Raw genomic sequence first — 23,925 nt, 5'->3', positions numbered from 1 at the left:
TTTTGGGTGATTAAGAGGAAGACCTTACTCATTGAATGAGAGAAATAGTCAGGAGGAAGCTCTCCTCTGGGAGAGATGAATATGATGACTTTCATTTTAGGTAATATGATATTGCAAATATAAAGTATTTTCATTTATATATGGATACTGTTTGTAAATTTTTCAACGCTGTTTAAAGTACCTGGATGCTTTTCAATTTTGTAAGTCTACACAGGGAAAAATAATCACACTCCATTATTTTTTCACAGAGAAACAACTATTTTATATACTTTTCAAATAATTTTTAAGCATCTTGCTAATGAAATTAAATGTTCCTGGGAATATGACCACTAGGTACTACTTCCTCATGACCCTAACCATAAATATAGTTCAGCATTTCCTCAAGTATTTTTCTTGGCATACTATAATCAGAGATGTTGCTACATACTATTGTGGAGAAGATTTTTAAATTATATATGCTTAGGAAACACTGAGTTAAGGAGGTTTCTGGAGTTAATGTAAGATTTTTCAGAGATTTTAGTGTACACTGTTAATGTATTTGCTGAGTTTGCAAGAGGAGGATGCATTTTTTTGTGAAACTCCTTTGACAGTTTTTTTGAGGAACACTTGGAACTAACATTCTAGAGCACACATTCAGAAATGCTGTGGTATTGGCCATTACCAACAAAATGAGAGAGTGTGAGTATGAGTAGCTACAAGTAGAATACAGAAATTAACATTTCGATACGAACCTGTTTTATCATACCAATTGTGCTTACACTGCTGTTCTTTAATATATGAAATCCATTGTTTTATTTTATACGGTTTTTTTTTTTTTTTGGCTTAAGTGAAAATACTCTGAGACTACAATTGTAGGGAAATAGTATAAAGTCCTGAAGAGCCATCGAAGACCATGGGTTGGCTGCCTCTGCGCTGGAGTTGGTGATAGAATAAATCCACAAATGATTGCCTCCTTAGAATAAATTAGGGATAACATCTAAATTCCAAATGATTTTCTCCATTTTGTGACACATGCTTCAAGGCTCTTTTCTCCTGAATCCCTTGTCATTTCATATGTATTCAGAGAATTCAGTTCAGCCCAGCCTACATTTCTGTTCTGTGCAAAGCACTGTCAAGAGTGCAAATTTATTTCAAGATTAGCTTCACATATATAATGTGCTCAATAAATATTTATTCAACTAATGGATTGTGTTATTCTTTAATGACCTAGTTCTGCAAAGAGGCATCTCAATTATGGGTCTGAATTCTTAACCATATTCTCTCAGAGGTCTTTCTTCCTTCATTTTCATAGGGTAGCATTACCTGAACAAGACAACCAACAATGTCATCTTCTGTAACCTGGTTCTCTCATTATATTATTTGGAATTTACCCTAGGGGAGTCAATGTTACAGACAATATTAAATGAAGATGAAGCCAACATCTTATTCTTTTCTGGCATCTGGCTTTCCTTTATGTGTTTCCCTCAAGTGTTATATATTCACTTGTGGTATCCAAGGTTAGTTAAGTGGAAGAAACAACTCTATAGACAGAGAATTGGGGGTAGTCAAAAGAGCATGGGTGTTGGAATCAGAGTAGAATTTGGATTTCAGCTGAATCACTTAGTTGTTATTTGACTACACTCTGAGTCTTAACCTCTCAGCCTCGGTTACATCTGTAAAACTAGGGATCATGCTTACATTTTATGGGGACTGTAAGGAATATAAATAATAGTGTGAAAGCCCAGTCACATTAGAGATGCTAAATAAATGGCATCTATAATAATAGATATTTTTAGCATCTTTTCTCTCTACTGAGTAAGTTATTTTCAGTATTAATCACATGTGAAAGGCTGTGGGAAAGGAATATATACACTTGCATATCTTCACTTATTTTTGCTAGTGAAACAAAAATGAAATTAAACAAAATTTTACCTGAGTAAGTTCTTTAAACTACAGAATATTTAATTTCTTTCCATTTGCCATCCTTTGTGTCTCTCGATGTTGGTTATTTTGGGGCATAGTAGTTATCATAATTGTTGTTCAGTTGCTAAGTTGTGTCTGACTCTTTGCGACCTCATGGACTGCAGCATGCCAGGCTTCCCAGTCCTGCACTGTCTCCTGGAGTTTGCTCAAACTTATGTCCATTGCGGAGAAGGACATGGCAACCCACTCCAGTATTCTTGCCTAGAGAATCCTGTGGACAGAGGAGCCTGGTGGACTGCTGACCATGGGGTCACACAGAGTCGAACATGATTGAAGCGACTTAGCACGCATGCATTCATTGGAGAAGGAAATGGCAATCCACTCCAGTGTTCTTGCCTGGAGAATCCCAGGGATGGAGGAGCCTGGTGGGCTACTGTCTGTGGGGTCGCACAGAGTTGGACACGACTGAAGCAACTTAGCAGCAGCAGCAGCAGCATGTCCATTGAGTCGATGATGCCATCCCACCATCTCATCCTGTCTCACCCCCTTCTCTTCCTGCCCTCAGTGTTTCCCAGCATCAGGGTCTTTCCAGTGAGTCTGCTGTTCGTATCAGGTGGCCAAAGTGTTGGAGCTTCAGCTTCAGTATCAGTCATTCCAATGAATATTCAGAGTTGATTTCCTTTCATAATAACTCATTATTATTATACATAGTAATAATAATTTATAATTGTTAAACACACAGAGTATGCCAGACACAATTCTAGGTGTTTTATGTATTCTAACTCATTAAATCTTCAGAATAATCCCCTATGAAATAGTGACCTTTGTTATCCATATTTTGTAGTTGTGAAGCCTGAGACCCATAGAAATGAAGTCTAAAGTCATAGAGCTAGTAAATGGTCTATCCTCAGCTGAACTCAGGCTAATTGGCTTCAGAAGCCAGAGTCTCGTTCATTGTACTGCGTTGCCTTTCCTAGTGTAGCCTGTCACGACATGCATACAATTGCTGGTATCCAGATACACATGTGGTATATCCTTCCCTTAATGTCTATAATCAAAGATGACCAGCTCACCTCATATTTTACTTTGAGGTCTTTAAAAATTATAATTTAGATTATATGCTTTAGCTTACATTTTTATAGGACTATTTCTAATTTTCTTTATAGATACTATTCTAAAATAATACTGAGCAAACTTTTGTCCTTGTATTGATGTTTTGAAATTCTTGTCTCCTAAAACAAAAGGTCTGTTTAATGAACATGACTATAGGAATCACTGTAGTCTCTCTAGTGGTAGCTTCATTGTGTCCATAAGTGGATAAAAGGTCTAAGTTCAAATGCCTGTTTATATTCCCCAAAGAATATAATTTTACATTGTTCAAGCCAATCAGAGATGCGTGTTTAGGTTTGGAGTCTCAAACTATTTCTCTAAGAATTGTGCAACATATGTCACTTGGTAATTATTTCTTGCTTCAATATCCATACCTAGTAAAAGAATACTTGGGACTATGTTTCCAGTTTTACCCTACAGACACATTGAATAATGAAAAGCATGTAGGTATTCTTTATAAAGAAATATGCAAAATATCTTCCTTTTAAATGACTCATCTCTTGAATTAATTGGTGGTTCTTGTTTATTTTTGCATGTTTATATGGGGTTTGAAATCAGAAGAGAATTTAGATTTCAGCTGTTATCTCTTAGCTAGTTGACTACAGTGAGATTCTTAACCGCAGCCTCAGTTAAACCTGCAAAACTTGGAATCAAACTTACAATTTCTAACTTAAATCTTTGTTATTTGTCATATGTCAGTGCCCATTAAAAAACTTTCACTAGTGATCTAAGAGGTACTGTGAAATTTGAGATACTGTTCTCATCATCCAAATCAAATTTCAGACTTTCTGTAGGTCCTTTTTGGTCTAATATTCTGTGTGCTGAGCTTCTTCAGATAATGTATATGTATGTAGGACTCTAACTTTCAAGTTTTTTTTTCCAATCATTTTCAAGGGTTCCAGACTAACAGTGTTGTTTCTCAGAGTAAGAAGTTAGTTTGCATTTACACCCAGGGCTGATTCATGTCAGTGTGTGGCAAAAACCACTACAATATTGTAAAGTAATTAGCCTCCAATTAAAATAAATAAATTCAGTAAAAAAAAAATAATGATGTACTCAATAAATGCTTAATATATTTGCCTTTCAAAAAAATAAAAAGTTAGTTTGGCTTTGACTTTCTAGGATAGTTTTTAATCATCTAGGTTACTGATTTATCAACTGGTATAAACTGCGTGTCTGTGTGTTTAGGACTTACCCACAGTCCATGGTAGAAATAGTTTTTTCTTCTCCACTAGTAGTGACTTGCCCATTGAATATGTAAACACATGCATAAGGCCAAGGGTACATTATTTGTTTTTCAGTATTTTCAAAAACATTTTTGGGAAGTATAACATATATAAAATGAAATGACCAAATCCTAAGTAAACAATTAATTTCCACATAATGAACACTAATATTCTGTATAAAGAACTGAAACATTACTTCCATCTCAGAGGTCCACATAACTTCCTCTTAAAAATATATTCTTTAAAATTAAGACATTTTCTCCTGGCTCTCGACACTGAAAATACTTGAAGTATTATTAATTTATTTTAAAGAGTGAATATAAAATTGGTTCAGTTAATTTGTATTAATAGGACTTAGCACAATAACTGATGAATAATGCTGCTTAATAATCATTCCTTAAATCTGTTGAATTTTTAGACTTAACATTGTTTAGGATTACTTTTTTCAATGTTCCCTAAATTACAAAGCAAGATTTAAAAATGTTTTCAGGAAATAGCTTCATCTGAAATTTTTATGAAGAGATGCTTAGTAAAATAAAGTAGCTTAAGATTTGGATTACTTAATTATTGCCTTGTAAAGCATTATTACTTTTCTATGGAAAGGAATGATGTTTTCTTTGTCGTATCTAAATATCCTTCCAATTGCATTCCCCAGGTATTTTCTCTGGTTTTTAAAATTATTAAAATAGACCAACCATTCTCTGCACCAAGTGTGCACTATTAGTAAAATTTTATATGTTCTGTCAGCAATTTGATGTGATAAAGCAATGGTTTTTCTGTAGTTCACACAGCACTGGGGCTCTGCAAAGCATCTCTGGGGGTTCTTTGATGTCTAGACAGTTTAAATTATGCCTGCTCCCCTGCCTCCAAATTTCACCCCGTTCTGCTTCAGGGGTTGTGGGAAATGAAAACAAGCCAGAAGGGTTCCACAACCCTACAGTCTAGGGAGGAAGACAAACAAATAGAAGAAGCTGTATATCTATCCTGGCAGGTGTATAGGGAAGGGCCTAGTTACAGGGCATGGCAGAAAGAAAGGAACTGGGGGCAAATAGTGTCCTGATTGTTTATTTCTAATTATATTCCCAATATGGCGCTATCAATATATGAGCATTGTAGACAGAATGAAAACATTATGGAAGTGTAGGGAAGAAAGTGGAATTTACCTTTTACTCCAGTCCTGCAGAGTTTACAGCCAAATCTAAGAGTTTGGTGTGTTTCTTGTATGCTGTCTTATTTATTGAAATAGTGGGATATAGAATTGCATTTTAAGCTGGAAAACTAACTTTTTTTTCCCTTTTTTCTTTGTTTTCTCTTTATAAATTGGGATATCGCAATTCTTCCAATTCATCCTTTTAGAAAGTAAGTAACTTTTGAAATTTTAGAGATTTTTGAATTAAAATGTTGATGTGTTATTATTTCATATACAATATACACAGGCACATAGTCTATTCCAGAATTTTTTGCTTTCAGATTCTGACTTAGGCAATTAACTCGCATTGTGAGCAAATATTTTTTAATTAAAAAATAAGGAATATTACATAGAAGATGTCGATGCTCTCTAAGAATACAGATTTTTAACACATACTTGCCTCATCTTTTTTCATACCCACAATAAGACATTGTGTTTTTTAATATATACAGATATATAAATATATATTTATATCTTTCTTAAAGCTGGTCTAGGTACACTTGCTGAATCTATTTTTTCTGAATATTAAAATAATGGAAATACATTAATGAGACTTTTATTTATTCTTGTTCAATGGCAGTTACTTAGGACATTCACTTTTTCAGGGGAAGCAGTCCACAATTTCTAGACTCTGTGGAAATGTTGAGAATGATAGCAATAAGTAAAGGGTATGAAAGATTTTTAAAATTCACTTTCCTATGGATATTCAGTGGATGAAAGTTACCTTTCTTTCTTAAGCACTTCCTCTTTCAGTGCTAAAGTTTTACAGTTTTTAAATGAATGGGCCATTTAATTTGATTTTTTTTCTATGAAGAAATGCAATTGATATGTTTAAAACTAAGTGACTAATCAGGCTGGGTAGTAAAATTTGCATTCAATTGCAAAATATTTTTAATTCTTCCGAAATGCAAATGTATAGTTTTAAAATAAAGTGGATTTCCTTTTTGTTTTGGGGAAAATTACAGTAGTCTTTGAGACTTTTGGATATCTGTGTCATGTGATTATAAATTATATATTTTAAAAATATTTCCACAGTAAATCTTGAATTTATTGAATTAATAAACAGTATAGTTTAATAATATATTCATATTCAACAGAGCTTATTATTTATATGAAACTGGGTATTATCACTTATGTTTGAAACAAGCATAGCCTTAAACAACTATTTAGTAGTCAGTTTATCTTCCACCATTATCTTTGGTTTACTGTACCTTTGAAAGAAAATGTAAATTATAGTGATATTAAATTAAGTTTATTCAGTATTTTTTAGTTGTCTTTAAATCTGTATTATTCTCTAAAATTCTAAATCTGAGTTCTTGAAATTGTGTGTATTAGGACCTTAGGAAAGAGGAACAGGAAGAATGTGTGTGAGGTTTGAAATGTGAACAATTAGTAGTATTAAGTATTTTTATATTTCAAAACCATCTACATTGTTTCATTTATATGTACAGAATTCTATTTTACTTGTAATGGTAACATTTTCTTGCCAGGTCCCTACAGAAAAATCTGTGTTTCTGACAGTTTCGCCAAATTAAAGCTCCACAAATCTGGTATAATAATTCCCAGCTTCAAATTGCCTGTGCTTTTTCTGAAGAGAATAATGATAAAAAAAATATATTTTACAGTGTTCAGCATAACATGTATAGCCTTGTTTATCTGAAATTTATTCATGGACAGCTATTTCTGGGAGATGAATGTATTTTACTTTATAAGGAATGCTTGGCTCACTTTACATATGAGCAGAACATCTTTTGTGAGGAAAAATAATGAAATGAGGTCTGTAGGCTTGTAGAAGCTTCGAGAGGAAAGCTATTACATAAACTCCCAGCTTTGTTTCCATGTGTACTTCGCTGTTCTGTGTTGTTCTGTGACCAAACTTATACTAGGGCGCTTGCTTCCTGTCAGACCAAATGGAAACGTACTGATGTGTTGGCATAGAGAAACTGTTTCCTAAATTAATAAAGTGTTCTTATTAGAATACTTATAAACCTTTATGACCATAGTGTGTATATATGCTGACTGGCTAGTAAGTGTGTTGTGGCAACTCAGCAAATTTGGCTTTTTTCATTTTATTGGTGAGCAGTCATAGTAAGCAAGAGATAGGACAATCTTGGTTTTTAGAACACTTTTAGTTTAGTCACATAAAAATATGTTTCTATCACAGAAATTCACTTCGAAACCTTGATATCCCAAAGGTTCTCTTGTCCAAGGATATCTTGGATTATATACCCAGAACCCCTAACTAGGTGAATGGGATGGGGAGTAGGGTTTCTAATCTGTATTGATTCAACCAAATATTGATCTTATAGCATATTAGGAAGTAAAGTATATATGGAAACATAAAAAGTAAATGCAAGTAACAGTTCTACCTCTAAATTCTAGTATACAGAAATACCAGTTTACAAACAAAACACAAAAGAAGTTCTAAAGTTATCCCAGAAAATATATATGTATTATACATTTCATAAACATCTTTTTAATTATATGAATTCATTTCAGTGATGTTTGTACATATGTGTTTTGATATTTTAATCAATATTTAATACTGTTTAATTCCTTTAAAAAAATCTGTTTTCACAGTTCAGTCACTTACTTTTTTACTGCAGAATATTATCATTAGCTGGGTAGGATTCCCAAACACATATTTTCTTTATTTGACAAATAAAGAGCTGAGGAGAGAATGTCACTGAAGGAGCACAGATATAGATTTTTATTTGGCCTTGTGAGAAGTGCAATCCCATGAGTAACTTAAATACTTGTAATTTTAAATCAGTTCTTCCCTGGTTTCTTATTATTCTTTTGTTGCTTTTCAACCTATAGGATGGAGCTGTCCTTGAACTTGGTTTATTTGATCATTCAAGTGCAACCATCAACTTGTCTGTAATATTTAAAACCTGAGGCTTCATGGTATTATTTGCAAAATAACACCACATAAACGTTTGGGCTTTGGTTTCTTTGAAATATAGTGTTGGTTGCTTTATGAATAAAAGCATAATTTCAATTCAGGAGACTTTTTGCCTGAAGCCTATAAGACAGATGCATCTGATTAACTTTGGCGAAACTGGACTGGCCTGTTATTGTAATGTAGATGTTTTCGGGGTTGGGAGGATATTTTAAAAAGGCATGCAAGAGGGTCTTTTTTTTTTTTTTTTTCCCTAAGAGACTGAGAACGGTTTTGCCCCAGAAACTGCGTCTCAGACTGCTTCATTTTTTGCACACTTTTATTTTCTAGTGGAACTTCTCCATTAGCCTGTCTGAATGCAATGCTTCACACTAACACGCGAATCGGGGATGGAACATTCTTCAAAATCCCTGGGAAGTCAGGCCTCTATGCTCTCAAAGTAAGTTGGACTGTTCTGCATATTATGTCTGTTATTACTATGTATCATTCCTTTATTCAGACATGTGAAGGTAAACAAAATTAGATTTGGGTGAGGGATAGAATGATCCCTTTGCCTTTTAAATGTTTTCAGATGTCTTAAAAATGATTTCATATTAAGAATAAACAATGACATTCTTCTTTAAAGAAAGCATATCTGTGGTTTCACTCTAACATATAGTAATGGAAAATGGTTGTGGCTTCCTTGAAATTCTTGATTCTTAAAAATTTACATGGAGGACCGCCATGGTTCATCAGCCAAAAGTTTTAAGATGATCACAGTTGCCAAAAAACTATTTGACTTGATGATTACACATTGATATACTGGCTTCACACCTGTATGTCTGTCTTTTATAAAAATAAGAAATGTACCCATTCCTCTTGAAAATTTGCTGTTTTAAATGTTATTCAGATTTGAAAGAAACAGTGATCTCTGGGAAGTTTTAATAAAAGCTTTTACTCATATGAGAAGAACAGAGAAATTAAAAGCTTCAGATAACCAAGTCTTAATGATTTTAGTGTAATTTCCATTTACATCTGGAATGGAAATGCCATGTAAGATGCCAAATTCCAGAGGACAAAAGCTGGTACAAATGGCTGCATAACTTAGAACATGCAAAATCAGTGTATTTTCTTATAAATTAAAAAAAGTATCAGCTTTAGTAAATGAGGGGTTACGTTTAAAATTCATTAATTTCCTTTGAGAAGTTTCTTCTGTTTTATTTTCAATGGTAAAAGTTATACCTGGCAAAGAAGTGGGGATTCTTTCTCAGCTCTTAAGCATCAGGCTCTTGTTCTGTGTATGGGTTTCAGAAAATAATACAGGTTAATCAAATGACTTGTGTTATTTATTATTTTTTGTAGCTACTTGGGGATTAATTTATGGTTACATCCAAGTTGTAAAGCCATTTTCTATACCTGTGGCGGATTCATTTTGATATTTGGCAAAACTAATACAATTATGTAAAGTTTAAAAATAAAATAAAATTGGAAGAATAAAAAAAACAAAAAAAAAAAAATAAAATGACAGTAGAATTGAGAAAAACAGAAACAACATATGGCAAAAAGAAACTTTGTCTTTTGTGTAGATTTTAAAGGTTATCTCCCCCAAAAATCAACTATGGCAGTGTGCTTTTCCCAGTAATCCACCCCGCTCCAAGGAGTGGTTTTACATAAAAAATAAATCAGTAATGCAATTTAAAATCACAAGTAACTTTGATAATTCCTTAGGGCTCTGGAAGTATTTTGAGTGTTTTCCGTTGCTAATACATCTCCATAAATCATTATTTTTAAAATAATATAGAAAGAGGAGTCGTCATGCTCAGCTGATGGAACTTTGGATTTAGGCTGTGAGTCTGAACTGGATGGCTCAGAGATGGCGGAGGCCAATGCCAATGGGGAAGGAAATGGAGGTAAGTGTCGCAGATATCAAGATAGAAATCCTGTTCTCTTAAAGGTTATGTAGAGTTCCAACTTGCTAAATTGAGTTCCCTACCAGTATTGATACAATTTTAAGTTTTGCCACCATTTATCATTAAACAATTTTAAAGGTTAGCACCTAAGAAAAGTATTCAGTTGTTTGCTTTTTGTTTTATTTTGCTTTTTAATAGTATGGATTTCCCTGCATAGTACTCTTGAGTGTTATCATTATATTTCTTGTGCAAGGTGAGAGACTTACTGCGGTTTGCTGTGGTTTTATCCTTATGTGAGGCTTGAGACGGCTGATGTTTGGTTTCTGATTGTGCTGATTTTTCCTGTGAACTCAAGTAGTTTTATAATAACTTTGTTCCTAGGTTTGTCTTTAATAAATTAAGCTTAATGTTAACATTCCTCACAGTGAAACAGGGACCAAATGAGTTATATTCTTATGAAATGCTTTTGAAAAGTGAACAACCCTTCTGGAATTCTAAGGGGGCATTTTCCACTTGAATTCTGTCCATGTGGATTCATTTTTAACTTTCTCAAGACATTTGCATTATAATCTGTTGGTGTATGTAATTTCTGTACTGCAGTTTTGGCAAACCTTTGCTCCACAAAAGCTGCTGTTCTTTTCTATTTTTTTAACCTAACTCACTGGTCCCCCAAGTGGACCCAGATCATGATTTGAGAGGAAGACTGTGTCATTAAAGTCTGTGTTGGTGGACTCATAGAAATCAGTAAATTACCGTTAAACAAACAAACCTTAAAGGATCCTTGCAGAAATATCTTATTTCAGTAATAGCCCAAAGCCATTCATTTCATTAATGGTCGTAGGAGTCCCTTTGTATTCTGACTAGCCACTCCTGCCCTTTAAACTGGTGTCTTTCTGATAGTCCCCTAGAGGCTGCTTTTGCTCCAGCGCCATCTGACCTGTAGCCAAGGTGCTGAATTATTATAGGAAACACAGATTCTTGTCTTAGTAAAACGACTGAAATCAGCTTTGTAGACTTTTTTTTTTAGACCAGCTTTCATTTAATTTGATGTCCTTATTCCTCCTGCACCTTTTGAAAACTCAGCTAACCCCCCCACCACTATTATGGTAGTGCTGTGAACTTTGCCAGGTCCTTGTGTTTAGAAAGAGAACAGAGCAGACATGCATGACAATTTCTGGATTTCTGGAAGGGCTAGTGAATGGGGCACACCCTTCTCCTTCAGTAGCTGAATGGGAATCTTATTGGGTCCTCTTGCTGTACTGCATGCTTGCATGAACACTTGCATCCTCCCTGTCTCTCCCACCTACTTTCTGTTAATGTATATCAACATGTATATTGAGTTTCTGCTATGTGCCGAGTGCTGTCCTCAACATTATAGTTGTTGCAGTTAAAAAGAGGAACAAAAAGAGACCTCTCATGGATTTTATATTGGTAGAGAGACAGACAATAAGCAAGATAAGTATGTGAACTTTACAGCTTATTTAGTGCTGACAAGCGTTATGGGGCAAAATCAATTAAATAATGAGATAAGAATGAGAGAGAAGTACATCTGAGAAAAGACCCAAGGGAATGAGGGAACAGGCATTTGATGGGAGAGAGTTCTAGACAGAAGCAGCAGCAATTATAAAGGCCTTAAAGCAGGAGAGTGCCTGGAATGTTCCAGAAACATTAGGCCAGTGTGGTTGGAGTCCAGAGTGAGCAAGGGAGAAGATGGTAAGATACAGTTGCAGAGAAGTTTTGGAGTGCCATGACACAAAATTTTGTTTTGAATGAGATGTTAAACCACTGCACGGTTTTGAGCTAGAAGGACAATGATCTCAGGTCTTAGTAGGATCACTAAGTACAAAAATACATATATAAGAGAACAAGGACAAAAACGGGGAGACAAGTTAGAAAGGTTTGGTGTAATCTAGATAAGAGATGATGGGAGTTTGAATAACAGGAGTAGCAATGAATATGATGAAAAGTAATTGAATTCTAGGGTAGACCCAATAGGAACTGCTGAAATTAGTGTAGTTATGAGATAAAGAGGAGAAGGCAGTGGCACCCCACTCCAGTACTCTTGCCTGGAAAATCCCATGGACGGGGGAGCCTGGTAGGCTGCAGTCCATGGGGTCGCTAAGAGTCAGACATGACTGAGCGACTTCACTTTCACTTTTCACTTTCATGCATTGGAGAAGGAAATGGCAACCCACTCCAGTGTTCTTACCTGGAGAATCCCAGGGACGGGGGAGCCTGGTGGGCTGCTGTCCATGGGGTCACACAGAGTCGGACACGACTGAAGTGACTTAGCAGCAGCAGCATGAGGTAAAGAAAGGAGTTGGAGATGACTTCAGAGTTTTGAGTGCCAGCAAGTAGAACTATTTTCTTTAACTTAGATGGAATACTTGCAAGAGTTTGGGGTGGGGGATGTTGGCAAAGGAGCTCAGCGTAGGACATATTAAACATGAAGTTAATTTTCAGCATCCAAGTGAATATGTTACATAACTGGACTTATCTGTCTTAGATTAATGGGAAAGGCTTTGCTGGAAATATACATTTGAAAGTGGTCAGTTTATAGATGAGGTTTAAAGATAAGAAACTGGATGAAATCACCAAGAAATTGAAGGCAGATAGAAAAGAGGAGAGGCTCAAAGACTGAGCTTAGGGTACTTGAAATTTAAGAGGTAGGAGAGATTATAGGAACCAGCAAATGAGACAGAGGATAAGTGGACAGACAACTTATGTTGTCTGTTCTGAAAACAAAGTGAAGAAAGTGTGTCTGGGGAGGATGTAACTCAAATGTGTCAATTGCTCTCTATGTGTCAACTTAAAATGAAGGCCGAGAAGAAAACATTGGATTTAGTTTTGTGAGGTTATTGACAATGACTGTTTTTATCATACGGTAAGACCACAAGCACGAATGGAGTAATGTTCAAGAGAATGGGAGAACAGAAATTGGGAGACCCCGAGTGTAGTCAATTCTTTCAAGGATTTTTGAGATAAAGGGAAGGAGTGAAATGGGGAAATGGCTGCAAGAGAAAGTGGAAGAAAGGAAAGTTTTCTGAATATGAGAGATAAATGTGAGAACAATCATATACTGCTGGGAAGAAATCCAGTTGAAGAGGTTTCGATGAGCAAGGTGTCCCGTTGCCATGTATGTGATTGGATGAGAGGGAAGGAGATTAAACAGATGAAGAGATTGGCACTCTTCAGGAGTATTGACTGGTGCTGTAAGAAAGCAATAGGAAAAATGAGGGTGCTGGATAGAAATGAAGGTAGGTGAGTATGTGGGGAGGGGCTGCACAAGTTCACTTCCTAATGCTCCATTTTTCTTAGTGAAATAGGAAATAAGTTCTTCAGCCACGGGTGAAGATGGAGAGGTAGCTCTGTAGATCTAAGGAGAAGATAGAAAAAATGTTTGTCTTGGGTCTGACATCATTAAGGACAGTTCTGAGATGGCTGATCCTGAATTTAATGTGAGAACAGCCAGCGTGTTTGTGCATTTTTCTCCGGTCATGTTCATGACCACTCTGTGAGTGCAGAGTAGACAACGATGTTGAAAGGGACCAGAGCTGGGGTTTTTCCAGGGGTGAATGATGAAGCCAGAGAGGGACGCAGGAATTGAGGGTGCATGACGTGGAGCATTAAGATCATCTCTGTGGAATTTAAACTGATTGTGGAGGTTGAACAAAGGCACATTTGTGTGAGGAATGGCATGAAGGAGGAGGTGGAGGTCTCTTTAGGGAAGAAGAATTGTTTGATTTGGTGTTGAAGAGGAAATGAGTTAGAAGGGTAGGTGCTGTAAGAGTGGGATATATGAAACTGAGGTTATAGTTGTTGTCGTTCAGTTGCTAAATCATGTCTAACTCTTTGCTACCCAACAGTAGCCCACCAAGCTCCTCTGTCCATGAGATTTCCCAGTCAAGAATGCTGGAGTGGGTTGCCATTTCCTTCTCCAAGGGATCTTCCCAACTCAGGGATTGAATCCCCATCTCCTGCATTGGCAGGCAGATTCTTTACCCCTGAGCCACCAGGGAAGCCCCTGAACTTGAGGTTAGGGTGGATTATGGGAGGTGTGTCTGAGCTGAGAAGAAAGAGGGAGGGGAGGTTGAAGGCTGTTACGAATGGTTAGGTAGTGTGGGCCCTCTTCAGAGTTCCTGGCCAAGGTGAGCGTCAGTGACTGAAATTGAGCAGCCCTTCCTTTGCCCAACTTCCTGTCATGAGATGGAGCAGGGTCAACGTGGAGGAAATATTGTCTTTTCTTATCCGCACAAGGATGTTGTAAAGGCTGGTGGTAGCCCTTCCATGAAATGGTAGAGAATCATCTGTGTGGATATTGAAACAGACAGTTAGGATAGAACTAGCATTGAAAGGGTGTGATATTTAGGAGCTAAAATCTTCCAGAGATGAAAGGGAGTAACCCAGGAGTTGGTAGATAATTACAGTAAGGAGGAACAGTCTGTTGACAACCGACTGTTGGAGATACAATGCTGGAGGCGTTTAAGGAGCAGGAAGGAGCATAGAGGTCACATGTCCCATTTTCAGGCCCAGCAATACAAGATGTGTGGGAAAGACACAGGCTGCTACCTGAGAAGGTTCCAGGGGAAGTAGTGTCCATGGGCGAGGGCCAGGTCAATCAGATTTTGCTAATGACTAATCTAAATTTCAGAAGAAAGAGTGGGAGGGTTTTAGTGGCTCTGAAGGGGTCCAGGGCAGGGTGAAAGCACTTAGGCAATAATTAAACCACAACAGGGATAAGCAAACTCCCCTAATTTGAAATGTGAATGAGTACTTCACCAAAGAGCACATACCCACACATCTCCAGCTAATGGGGACCAAAACTGGATTTCCTGGTCTCTCCTTTGAAGTTGTACTAACGAAATTGCTCTGAGAAATCACTGAAAGAATGGTAAATGGCTTATTTCCTTGAGTGTTCCTTGACTTGCCCACTTTTACATCTTATTGCAAACCACAATTGCTTCTTGTAGAACGAGTGTGTTCCCTATCTGTATGAATACCATATACTTCTGTGTACAGTCCGTTAACCCCAGGATAGATTTTCAAACCTTGATACTGAAAATATGTTGAGTGCTCACAACGCCTATCCTTTGTGAACTGTGTACATGTAGACTGATCAATGCTGACAGCACTCCTGTGAGCTAGTCAGACTTCCTAGGCTCTGTTGCTGTATTTTATTGAATTTTTCTATTTTTGATTTTTATTTTGTTTATATTTTTAATTTAATTTTTAATTTTTTTTTTTTTTTTACCAGTAAGAAAACAGACTTAGAGGTTCAGTGCTTCATTCGGGTGGCATGCTCAGGTTGATGTGAGTGACCCCAAAAACCAGGCTCTGACCACTCTGCGACCCTGCCTGGAACCTTAGGGAACACTCTTAGCCCGGGAGTCACTGGTGCAGTTTAGCTTTGCAACAGTTGTCCAACTCTGTTCTGATGCTAAACTTGAGAATTTGACAAGGAGGAACCACCGGCTTATCCAAATGAAGGAGTGGGCTACCACATGATTTCTTACAAATCAGTAATAAATGCCATGAACCTGAACTGGTTTAGATGATTTCCTTACTTACTCTATTTCTAATAGGTGTTTGAACCAGCAGTTAGAACGGATATAATTTCCACACTTCTTACAGCTGTACAAATACGCTTTGAAAATATAATGAGAGAGGGAAGGTGGGGAAGTGTGGGGTTGTGGGGGCCATGAGGGAGAGGGCAGGGGGAGAGGAGGGTCCCACCATCTGCTTTTTAAATCTTTATTCTCTTCTCCTTTTCCCATTCCTCCTTTGGGATATGAAAGAGTGAATAGTATTGAAGTGAATAATAACTATCAATTGGTAAGATACCCTTGTGACAGTCCTGAGCCTCTGCTACCATAGAGTTATTTCAGATGAACAGAGATTAGTTGACATGTGTTACACCACTAAAGGGAAACTCAGAAAAGTATTTGAAAAGAAAGCGCTTTACAAAAGCTGGTAACCGGAAAGAAGTCTTGTAGCTTGATTCCAGTGACATGTGAATCTGTAGATAAAGATAATAACAGTAACACTTTTGCTTTCTACTTGCAGTCTGTTGGCCAGCAAAACAGATTTGTTTTTAAATGATAGACACTTCGCCAAGGTATTTTGTTTTAAAGTCTGGTTTGTTTTTTTTACATTATGGCAAAGGTAATATATTCTCAATTCTAGAATTAACAAGACACAAAACTAGAGCTGTGCATTAGGTTTCTTTGACTCCTAAACAGTTTTTCAAGTTAATAAGAATTAGAGACTCAAGAAAGTAAACTCTTCACATTTTACAGGCTTAGCTCAAGAGGTGAAAGAGTGATTTAGGAGAATCACTTGATATATACATCTTTGTTGACAACCCATGACCATTTATGTCTGTATAAGTATAGATCTGTGTCACCCAAAGAAAATATTTAGAATTTTGTGGACTATTTAGTCTGAGATTTATGCTTATGTTTGTGTCTGAGTTGCTTTCTGAACATAATACATTTGTATATTATGAGTTTGCTTACACATATTAAGTTGACTTACAGTACATGGCTGGCTGTGGAAACCATACATATTTTATAGAAATGATACCATCAGTAGATCATCTTCACCTCCTTTCCCTTCTGTTTATAAATTGTTATTAACAAGATAAAAAATGAGCTTCTGTTTTTGTGGCCCTAATATATTTCATGTTTAAAATCCAAAGCAGCCGTCCTATTTAATCTTTTAAAATAAGGAAACTGGAGAATGTACAATTTTCATCCATAGAGATCAAAAAAGGTTTGGCTTGTTATTAACCCTAATGGCTTTCAGGGAGGAAGCAGCACTCTAGCTGGAGAATTAGTATTTTCAAAGTCTCTATTTAAGGAAAAAGATTATAGAGAACACACATCCTATGTTTTAGTCCTCAGATCCCGGGGTGAATAATGATTCCAGCGTTCGCAGAATTTTATGTGGTCCCTTTTCATTATTCCTTATGGCCAGTTTTATAAGCGGGTTTCTGATTGTATGATTCTTGGCAGAGTCATGTTAACTTAATGAAACATTATTCAGCTCACTCTTTGTTTGCGTTGGCTCAGAGGCCACAGTTTGAGGGGCCTTTTTTTCAAAAGTGAAAAGTGCTTTAAAATGGCCTGAAGTGTGTGGATAGGATCTCAGTTGAGACATCAATTACAGCCAGATGAGCAGCTTCCTGGAGGAAGGGAGAAGGGTACTAATGAAGGTTCGGCGCCCTCTGGGAGTAGTCACACTGACAGTTTATCCCTGGCAGTTTTATTCAAGGGGTGGGAAAGGAGAATGTGTGCACCCTGGAGCTGTGAAGTTCAAGTAACTTTTGAAGAGGTCGCCCAGCAATTGGGTGTCTCTGCTTGCGGTGGTATTGGTCTGGAGTTGCTGGGCTTTTTTCGGGAGCTTGTCTGTGACTGCTCACATGTGATTTTACATCAGATGACACATGAGCCGCCTTTGTGTTCATCATCCATCTCTCCCTGACAGCCATTCCTGAGAATCTTGTAGGAGGGAAGGAATTCTTTCAGTGACTGTGTCAGGTCCCCTGATTTTTCTCAGGTTGAGCGAATTTGTCTTTTATCCAACGTCTGCATTATCGTTAACAGCTTTGTTGGCTCCTAGAGACACCTGTTCTACATTGGTGGCCCAGGGAAACTTAAGTATGTGAAAATGTTGTTTTAGTTACACATGGAAGAAAAACAGAGGAAAAAGAGTACTCTTCACAGTCAGAAATGACCATTGGCAGGATAGAAAACTTCCTCTGCCCACTCTTTCTCATTCTCCTTTCTTTCATCCCAGCCCACGGCCTTCACAGTTCAGGGGAAGTATGAGGGACTTCAGAGGTTCACGCAGGCCTGGATCCTCTCTCATGTCAGCTTTTTTACTTAAACCAGTCAATTCAAGTGGACATTATTCTAATAGTAAGTGCCCAGAGGGATGGGAATCCCACAGTCTTCTTTATATTTGTGTCTCTGTGTTTTTGATAACCTTTACAGTCAAGAATTTTTTCCTTATGCTGAAATCTCTGGAGCTTTTAATTAAACCAGTTTTCTCCTCCCCACCCCCCCACCTCTGATGATGGAGAACAGCTGGGCATCATCTTAACTCCCACCCCCTTCATCTTAACTTCTCCAAATAACTTATCCCAGCTCTTTCAAACATGACTTATAGATACTATTTTCCATTTCTTTTACCCATTAGGGACCTCTTTTTCTTACATATTTCCCCTTGAACCCTGAACTTTGTTCTTGTGTAAATGGATTTTGGTCAATTTTAACAGTCCAAGAGTCATGGAGTTAAAAAAAAAGTTTTTAAGTGTAGATAAAGTGACCCATTTAAGTGTACTTTCCCCTCTTTTCTTGTTCAAGGAGAGAAATATTTCATAATATAGAGATAAAGATTGGAAATAGAGTACGATCTCATGATAAAAGTGAAGTCCCTCTCAAATAAAACCGAAATTAAATGTATTCTCCCAATTACTCATCCCAAAGAGTCAGATTTCTTCTTGATTGATATAGTTTGTGATTGATAGAGAGGAACAAAGAATCCATGCTTTTAAAATGAAGTACTTTTTTCAGTCATGTCAGATAATCCATCCTTTCTTTTTTCTCTAAAGTGACAGTGTATAACCATTTCTCAAACAGTTAACCATCTGTTTGTCTAACTCCTTTTCTTATTCACTGGAGTTATGCTTTATATGTTGAAGTATGAAGTCATTAGTAGTGCCCATGAATGAAGCACTTATCCTTGGCCTATACCAACCTTTTAATGATATTCTTTCTGGCTGCTTTTTTCTATTTCTCATTTTCTAGATGGGTTGCTGTATTTCGGAGCAGATGTTTCAGGAACTTGCTGCCATGTAGATCACAGGTGTTGTGGGTATAAGAGAAATAGCTTCTAATTACCCCCCCACACACAAAAAGCAGCTTATTGTGTTATTTTCCATAATTCTAAGGGGATTCTGTATCGGTTCTATGATAGGAGGGATTAGGTGGTTAAAGGCTAGTACCTATAGGATATGTTGGAAAAGGAAATGGCAACGCACTCCAGTATTCTTGCCTGGAAAATCCCATGGACAGAGGACCCTGGTAGGCTACAGTCCATGGGGTCTCAAAGAGTCAGACACGACTGAGCGACTTAACTTTATAGGATGTGTATGCTTTTTCTATTAAATATTATTATTTCTGGTTTTGTTTCTCTTATCTGAGTTTCTTGTCTAGATATGCTATGCTAAGTCACTTCAGTCGTGTCCGACTCTGTGCGACCCTAGAGATGGCAGCCCATCAGGCTCCCCCATTCCTGGGATTCTCCAGGCAAGAACACTGGAGTGGGTTGCCATTTCCTTCTCCAATGCATGAAAGTGGAAAGTGAAAGTGAAGTCGCTCATTCGTGTCCGACTCTTATCGACCCCATGGACTGCAGCCCACCAGGCTCCTCCATCCATGGGATTTTCCAGGCAAGAGTACTGGAGTGGGGTGCCATTGCCTTCTCCGTGTCTAGATATACAGAGGTACTAATCCAACTAAAATGTCCTGGTGATAAATTGAGTGCTGGTTAGGAGGGATTCCTATACCTTCAGTGAGTAAACTATTCTTCCTAGTTACTTAGTGGAAATTCATTGTCTGGTCTGATACAAACCAATGTGTTTGTGAACTATTTGAGGACATTGCAATGTAGTTGCAATACATCTAGGACTGGGATATCAGATGACTGTCATTTGTAGTGTGTGATATATGCCACCCAAATCATTAATGTGTCTGGCATGATTACATGTTGTGGAGCACGTTCTTACTGATACACATGACTGGTATAATCATGAATCATCTGATTCGTTCTTCCTCCTAGTTTATTTTTGCTCTCTTTTCTGCAGACCTCTTCTGACCAAGAAAAGGGCTTATTGACCTAATAGAGCAGACTATATAGTAAAATTTTTAGTTTGTTACTGTTGTTGTTCGGTTGCTTAGTTGTGTCCTACTCTTTGGGACCCCATTGACACACCAGCCTCCTCTCTTCTCCACTGTCTTCAGGAGTTTGCTCAAACTCATGTCCATTGAATCGGTGATGCTGTCTAACCATCTTTGCCGCTCCTTTCTCCTTTTGTCGTCAATATTCCCCAGCATCAGAGTCTTTTCCAATGAATCAGCTCTTCGTGTCAGGTGGCCAAAATACTGGAGCTTCAACATCAGCCTTTCTAATGAATATTCAGGGTTAATTTCCTTCAGGATTGACTGGTTTGATCTCCTTGCAGTCCAAGGGACTCTTCAGAGTCTTCTCCAGCCCCACAGTATGAAGCATCAGTTCTGCAGCGCTCAGCCTTATTCATGGTGCAGCTCTCACATCTGTACGTGACTATTGGGAAAACCATAGCTTTGACTATATGGACATTGGTCAGCAAAATGATGTCTCTGCTTTTTAATACACTGTGTAAGTTCGTCGTAGCTTTCCTTCCAAGGAACAAACATCTTTTAATTTCATGACTGAAGTCACCATCCAAGTTATATTAGTTGTATTTTATTCATAGAGCTGCTGCTCCTACTGCTTAGTTGCTTCAGTCATGTCCGACTCTGTGCGACCCCATAGACGGCAGCCCACCAGGCTCCTGTCCCTGGGATTCTCCAGGCAAGAACACTGGAGTGGGTTGCCATTTCCTTCTCCAATGCATGAAGGTGAAAAGTGAAAGTGAAGTCGCTCAGTTGTGTCCAACTCTTAGCGACCCCATGGACTGCAGCCCACCAGGCTCCTCCATCCATGGGATTCTGGAGGCAAGAGTACTGGAGTGGGGTGCCATGGTGTTCAAATACTATCTAATACCAGTACTTACAGCATTTAGATACTGTCTCCCTTGAGTCTTAGGGGAAAATTGCTGTTTCCATGATTTTATTGCCATTATTTTTCTGTTTAATTATTCACCTCTTGTACCCTTTGGATGTTTTCTTATAATGCAGCAAGGGAGATTGTTTAAATCTAGATACCTAAACATATCTTGGAATAAGGACTGCTCTGAGAGGAGTGGTTCTCCTCAGTCTGGATCCAAAAAGGATTAAGGAGTTGCCTTTTTCCTGAAAGAAAGGGAGTCCTGGAAATATTTAGTTGAGATCAGATGATTTTGTCTGGTTGTCATTAAGTCGTCTTCAACAGGTTTTGGCATGTATTTTGCTGCTGTTTATATCCAGAGTATCTGATATGCACAATTTGAAATGTAAGTGTGATACATAAAACATAGCACAGTCCAAACATAAACTTTTGGGGTTATTTGCCAATCTGGGGATAATTTTGAATTACCCACTTATTGATCCTTTAAAACAAATTGTAGTTATCACTGCTAGGTCTTCATAGGGTTGATTTTTCTCAGGCAGAATTAATAGTTCTAACCTTTTTTTTTTAATCATTCATTATTTTTGGCTGTGCTGGGTCTTCATTGCTGTGAGGGCTTTTGTCTAGTTGCAGTGGGTGGGGGCTGTGCTCTAGTTGCCATGTGCAGGCTTCTCTTTGTGGTGACTCCTCCTTTCGTGGTTCCCGGCTCCAGAGCACAGGCTCGGTATTTGTGGTGCATGGGCCCAGTTGCTTTGTGGCATGTGGGATCTCACCAGATCAGGGATAGAACCCATGCCTCCTGCATTGGCAGGTGGATTTTTTTTTTACCACTGAGCCACCAGGGAAGCCCTATACCATTGTTTTATGAAAAAAGTACTTTTAAGAAAACTTAAGGGCTCAAAGTTAGGTCTTAGGTCTTAGTCACTGTTAAACCCCTGCATTTTATACAGTCCTTGGCATGAAGGTGTTTAATAAAAGTGTTGCAATTGAATAAATGATTAATAAATAAACAATTAAGATCCAGCCCTCTTTTGAAATTGAATTCTAACAATGTGCCACATTCAGTTTCAGTTCAGTCGCTCAGTCGTGTCAGGCTCTTTGCGACCCCATGAACCGCAGCACGCCAGGTCTCCCTGTCCATCACCAACTCCCGGAGGCCACCCAAACCCATGTCCATTGAGTCAGTGATGCCATCCAACCATTTTATCCTCTGTCGCCCCTTCTCCTCCTGCCCTCAATCTTTCCCAGCATCAGGGTCTTTTCAAATGAGTCAGCTCTTTGCATCAGGTGGCCAAAGTATTGGAGTTTCAGCTTCAGCATCAGTCCTTCCAATGAATATTCAGGACTGATTTCCTTTAGAATGGACTGGTAGGATATCCTTGCAGTCCAAGGGACTCTCAAGAGTCTTCTCCAACACCACAGTTCCACATTATTAATCCTCATATACTGTGTGCTATTTGATTTAAATTTCTGTAGTTTAGAAGAACTCTGCTAAGCCTATAGTATATACAGGATCATTTTGATGGAAAACTTTTGATTTGAGAGTGTCTGTCTGTTGAGAAAATTGAAACGAAGTAGTTAGAAGAAGAACTGAAAGAAATGAAATCAATCAAGGAATGCTCCTTTCCCTGCCTTCATTAGCCCTTTGAACTCTGGTTACTGCAGGTAGACAGTCACTTCGTGTATAGATGAATAAGACATATGACGATAAATATCTTTGTTGCGTTGACTCTCATGTGCCCACATCCTGGGCTATTTTGTGGTTCTGCCCCCACACGGCTCCTGACATTTCAAGTAAGCATTGTCATTTCTAATTTTGACTTTTCAGTGATACTTATTTTTATTTCACCACACAAAACCTCCAGACTGTGACTTTCCTCTTGAAATATGTCAATGAGTAAGGACGGCAAAAGGAAATGTATCTACATTTAGTGGCAGGTCGTGGGGCTTCCCAGGTGGCTCAGATGTTAAAGAATCTGCCCACAATGCAGGAAACCTGGGTTTGATCCGTGGGTTGGGAAGACCCCCTGGAGAAGGGAATGGCAACCCACTCCAGTATCGTTGTCTGAAGAATTCCATGGACAGAGGAGCCTGATGGGCTCCAGTCCACGGGGTCCCAAAGAGTCAGACACGATTGAGCGACGAACACTTCTAGGTTTCACACTTCACATAGATCTCCCACGGACTTGCATATGATGTTTTTTTTCAGTTTGGTTTTCATATTTTCCCTAATTTATCTTAGGATAATATGCAATCTCTTAATAAAGATTCTGTTTTCAAATTTTAAAAATTCATTTGTGTACATATTCTTTTCCACAATAAAAACAAACAAACAAACTGTGCTTTGTTGACTTCCCCTTCCGTGAATTCTTGTTAAAAACAGTAATTGAAAGTTAACTTTAGAAAGAAATACTTTAGAACTTCCCTAGTGGTCTAGTGGTTAAGAATCTACCTGCCAGTGCAGGGGACACAAATTCGATCCCTGGTCCGGGAAGATTCCACACGCTACAAGGCAGATAAGCCCGTACACCACAACTCCTGAGCTGTGCTCTAGAGCCACAACTACTGACGCTCGATTGCCTGGAGACCGTGCTTTGCAACAAGAGAAGCCACTGCAACGAGAAGCCCAAGCACTTTCAACAAAGAATAACCCCCTACTCACCACAACTACCAGAGAAGGCAATGGCACCGCACTCCACTACTTTTGCCTGGAAAATCCCAGACGGAGGAGCCTGGTAGGCTGCGCTCCATGGGGTCGCTAAGTCAGACATGAGTGAGCAACTTCACTTTCAGTTTTCACTTTCATGCATTGGAGAAGGAAATGGCAACCCACTGCAGTGTTCTTGCCTGGAGAATCCCAGGGACGGGGAGCCTGGTGGGCTGCCGTCTATGGGG

The 23,925-nt window shown here is 38.0% G+C and overlaps 1 protein-coding gene across 4 annotated transcripts in view; it reads left to right on the top strand.

The window, feature by feature from the left end:
- Positions 1 to 23,925, top strand: part of ASXL3 (ASXL transcriptional regulator 3) — a 192,274-nt gene that overhangs the window by 63,710 nt on the left and 104,639 nt on the right. For all 4 annotated transcript variants that reach the window (XM_061399647.1, XM_061399648.1, XM_061399650.1 and 1 more), the window contains exons 3-4: positions 8,660 to 8,768; positions 10,110 to 10,218. In XM_061399647.1, the coding sequence (XP_061255631.1) occupies positions 8,660 to 8,768; positions 10,110 to 10,218 (218 nt within the window). The remainder of the gene's footprint in view (positions 1 to 8,659; positions 8,769 to 10,109; positions 10,219 to 23,925) is intronic.

This window comes from Bos javanicus, chromosome 24, assembly GCF_032452875.1.
Source record: "Bos javanicus breed banteng chromosome 24, ARS-OSU_banteng_1.0, whole genome shotgun sequence".
Classification (NCBI taxonomy): Eukaryota; Metazoa; Chordata; class Mammalia; order Artiodactyla; family Bovidae; genus Bos; species Bos javanicus.
The sequence above is the reverse complement of the archived record's forward strand: the minus strand, read 5'-3'. Positions and strand labels throughout refer to the sequence as shown.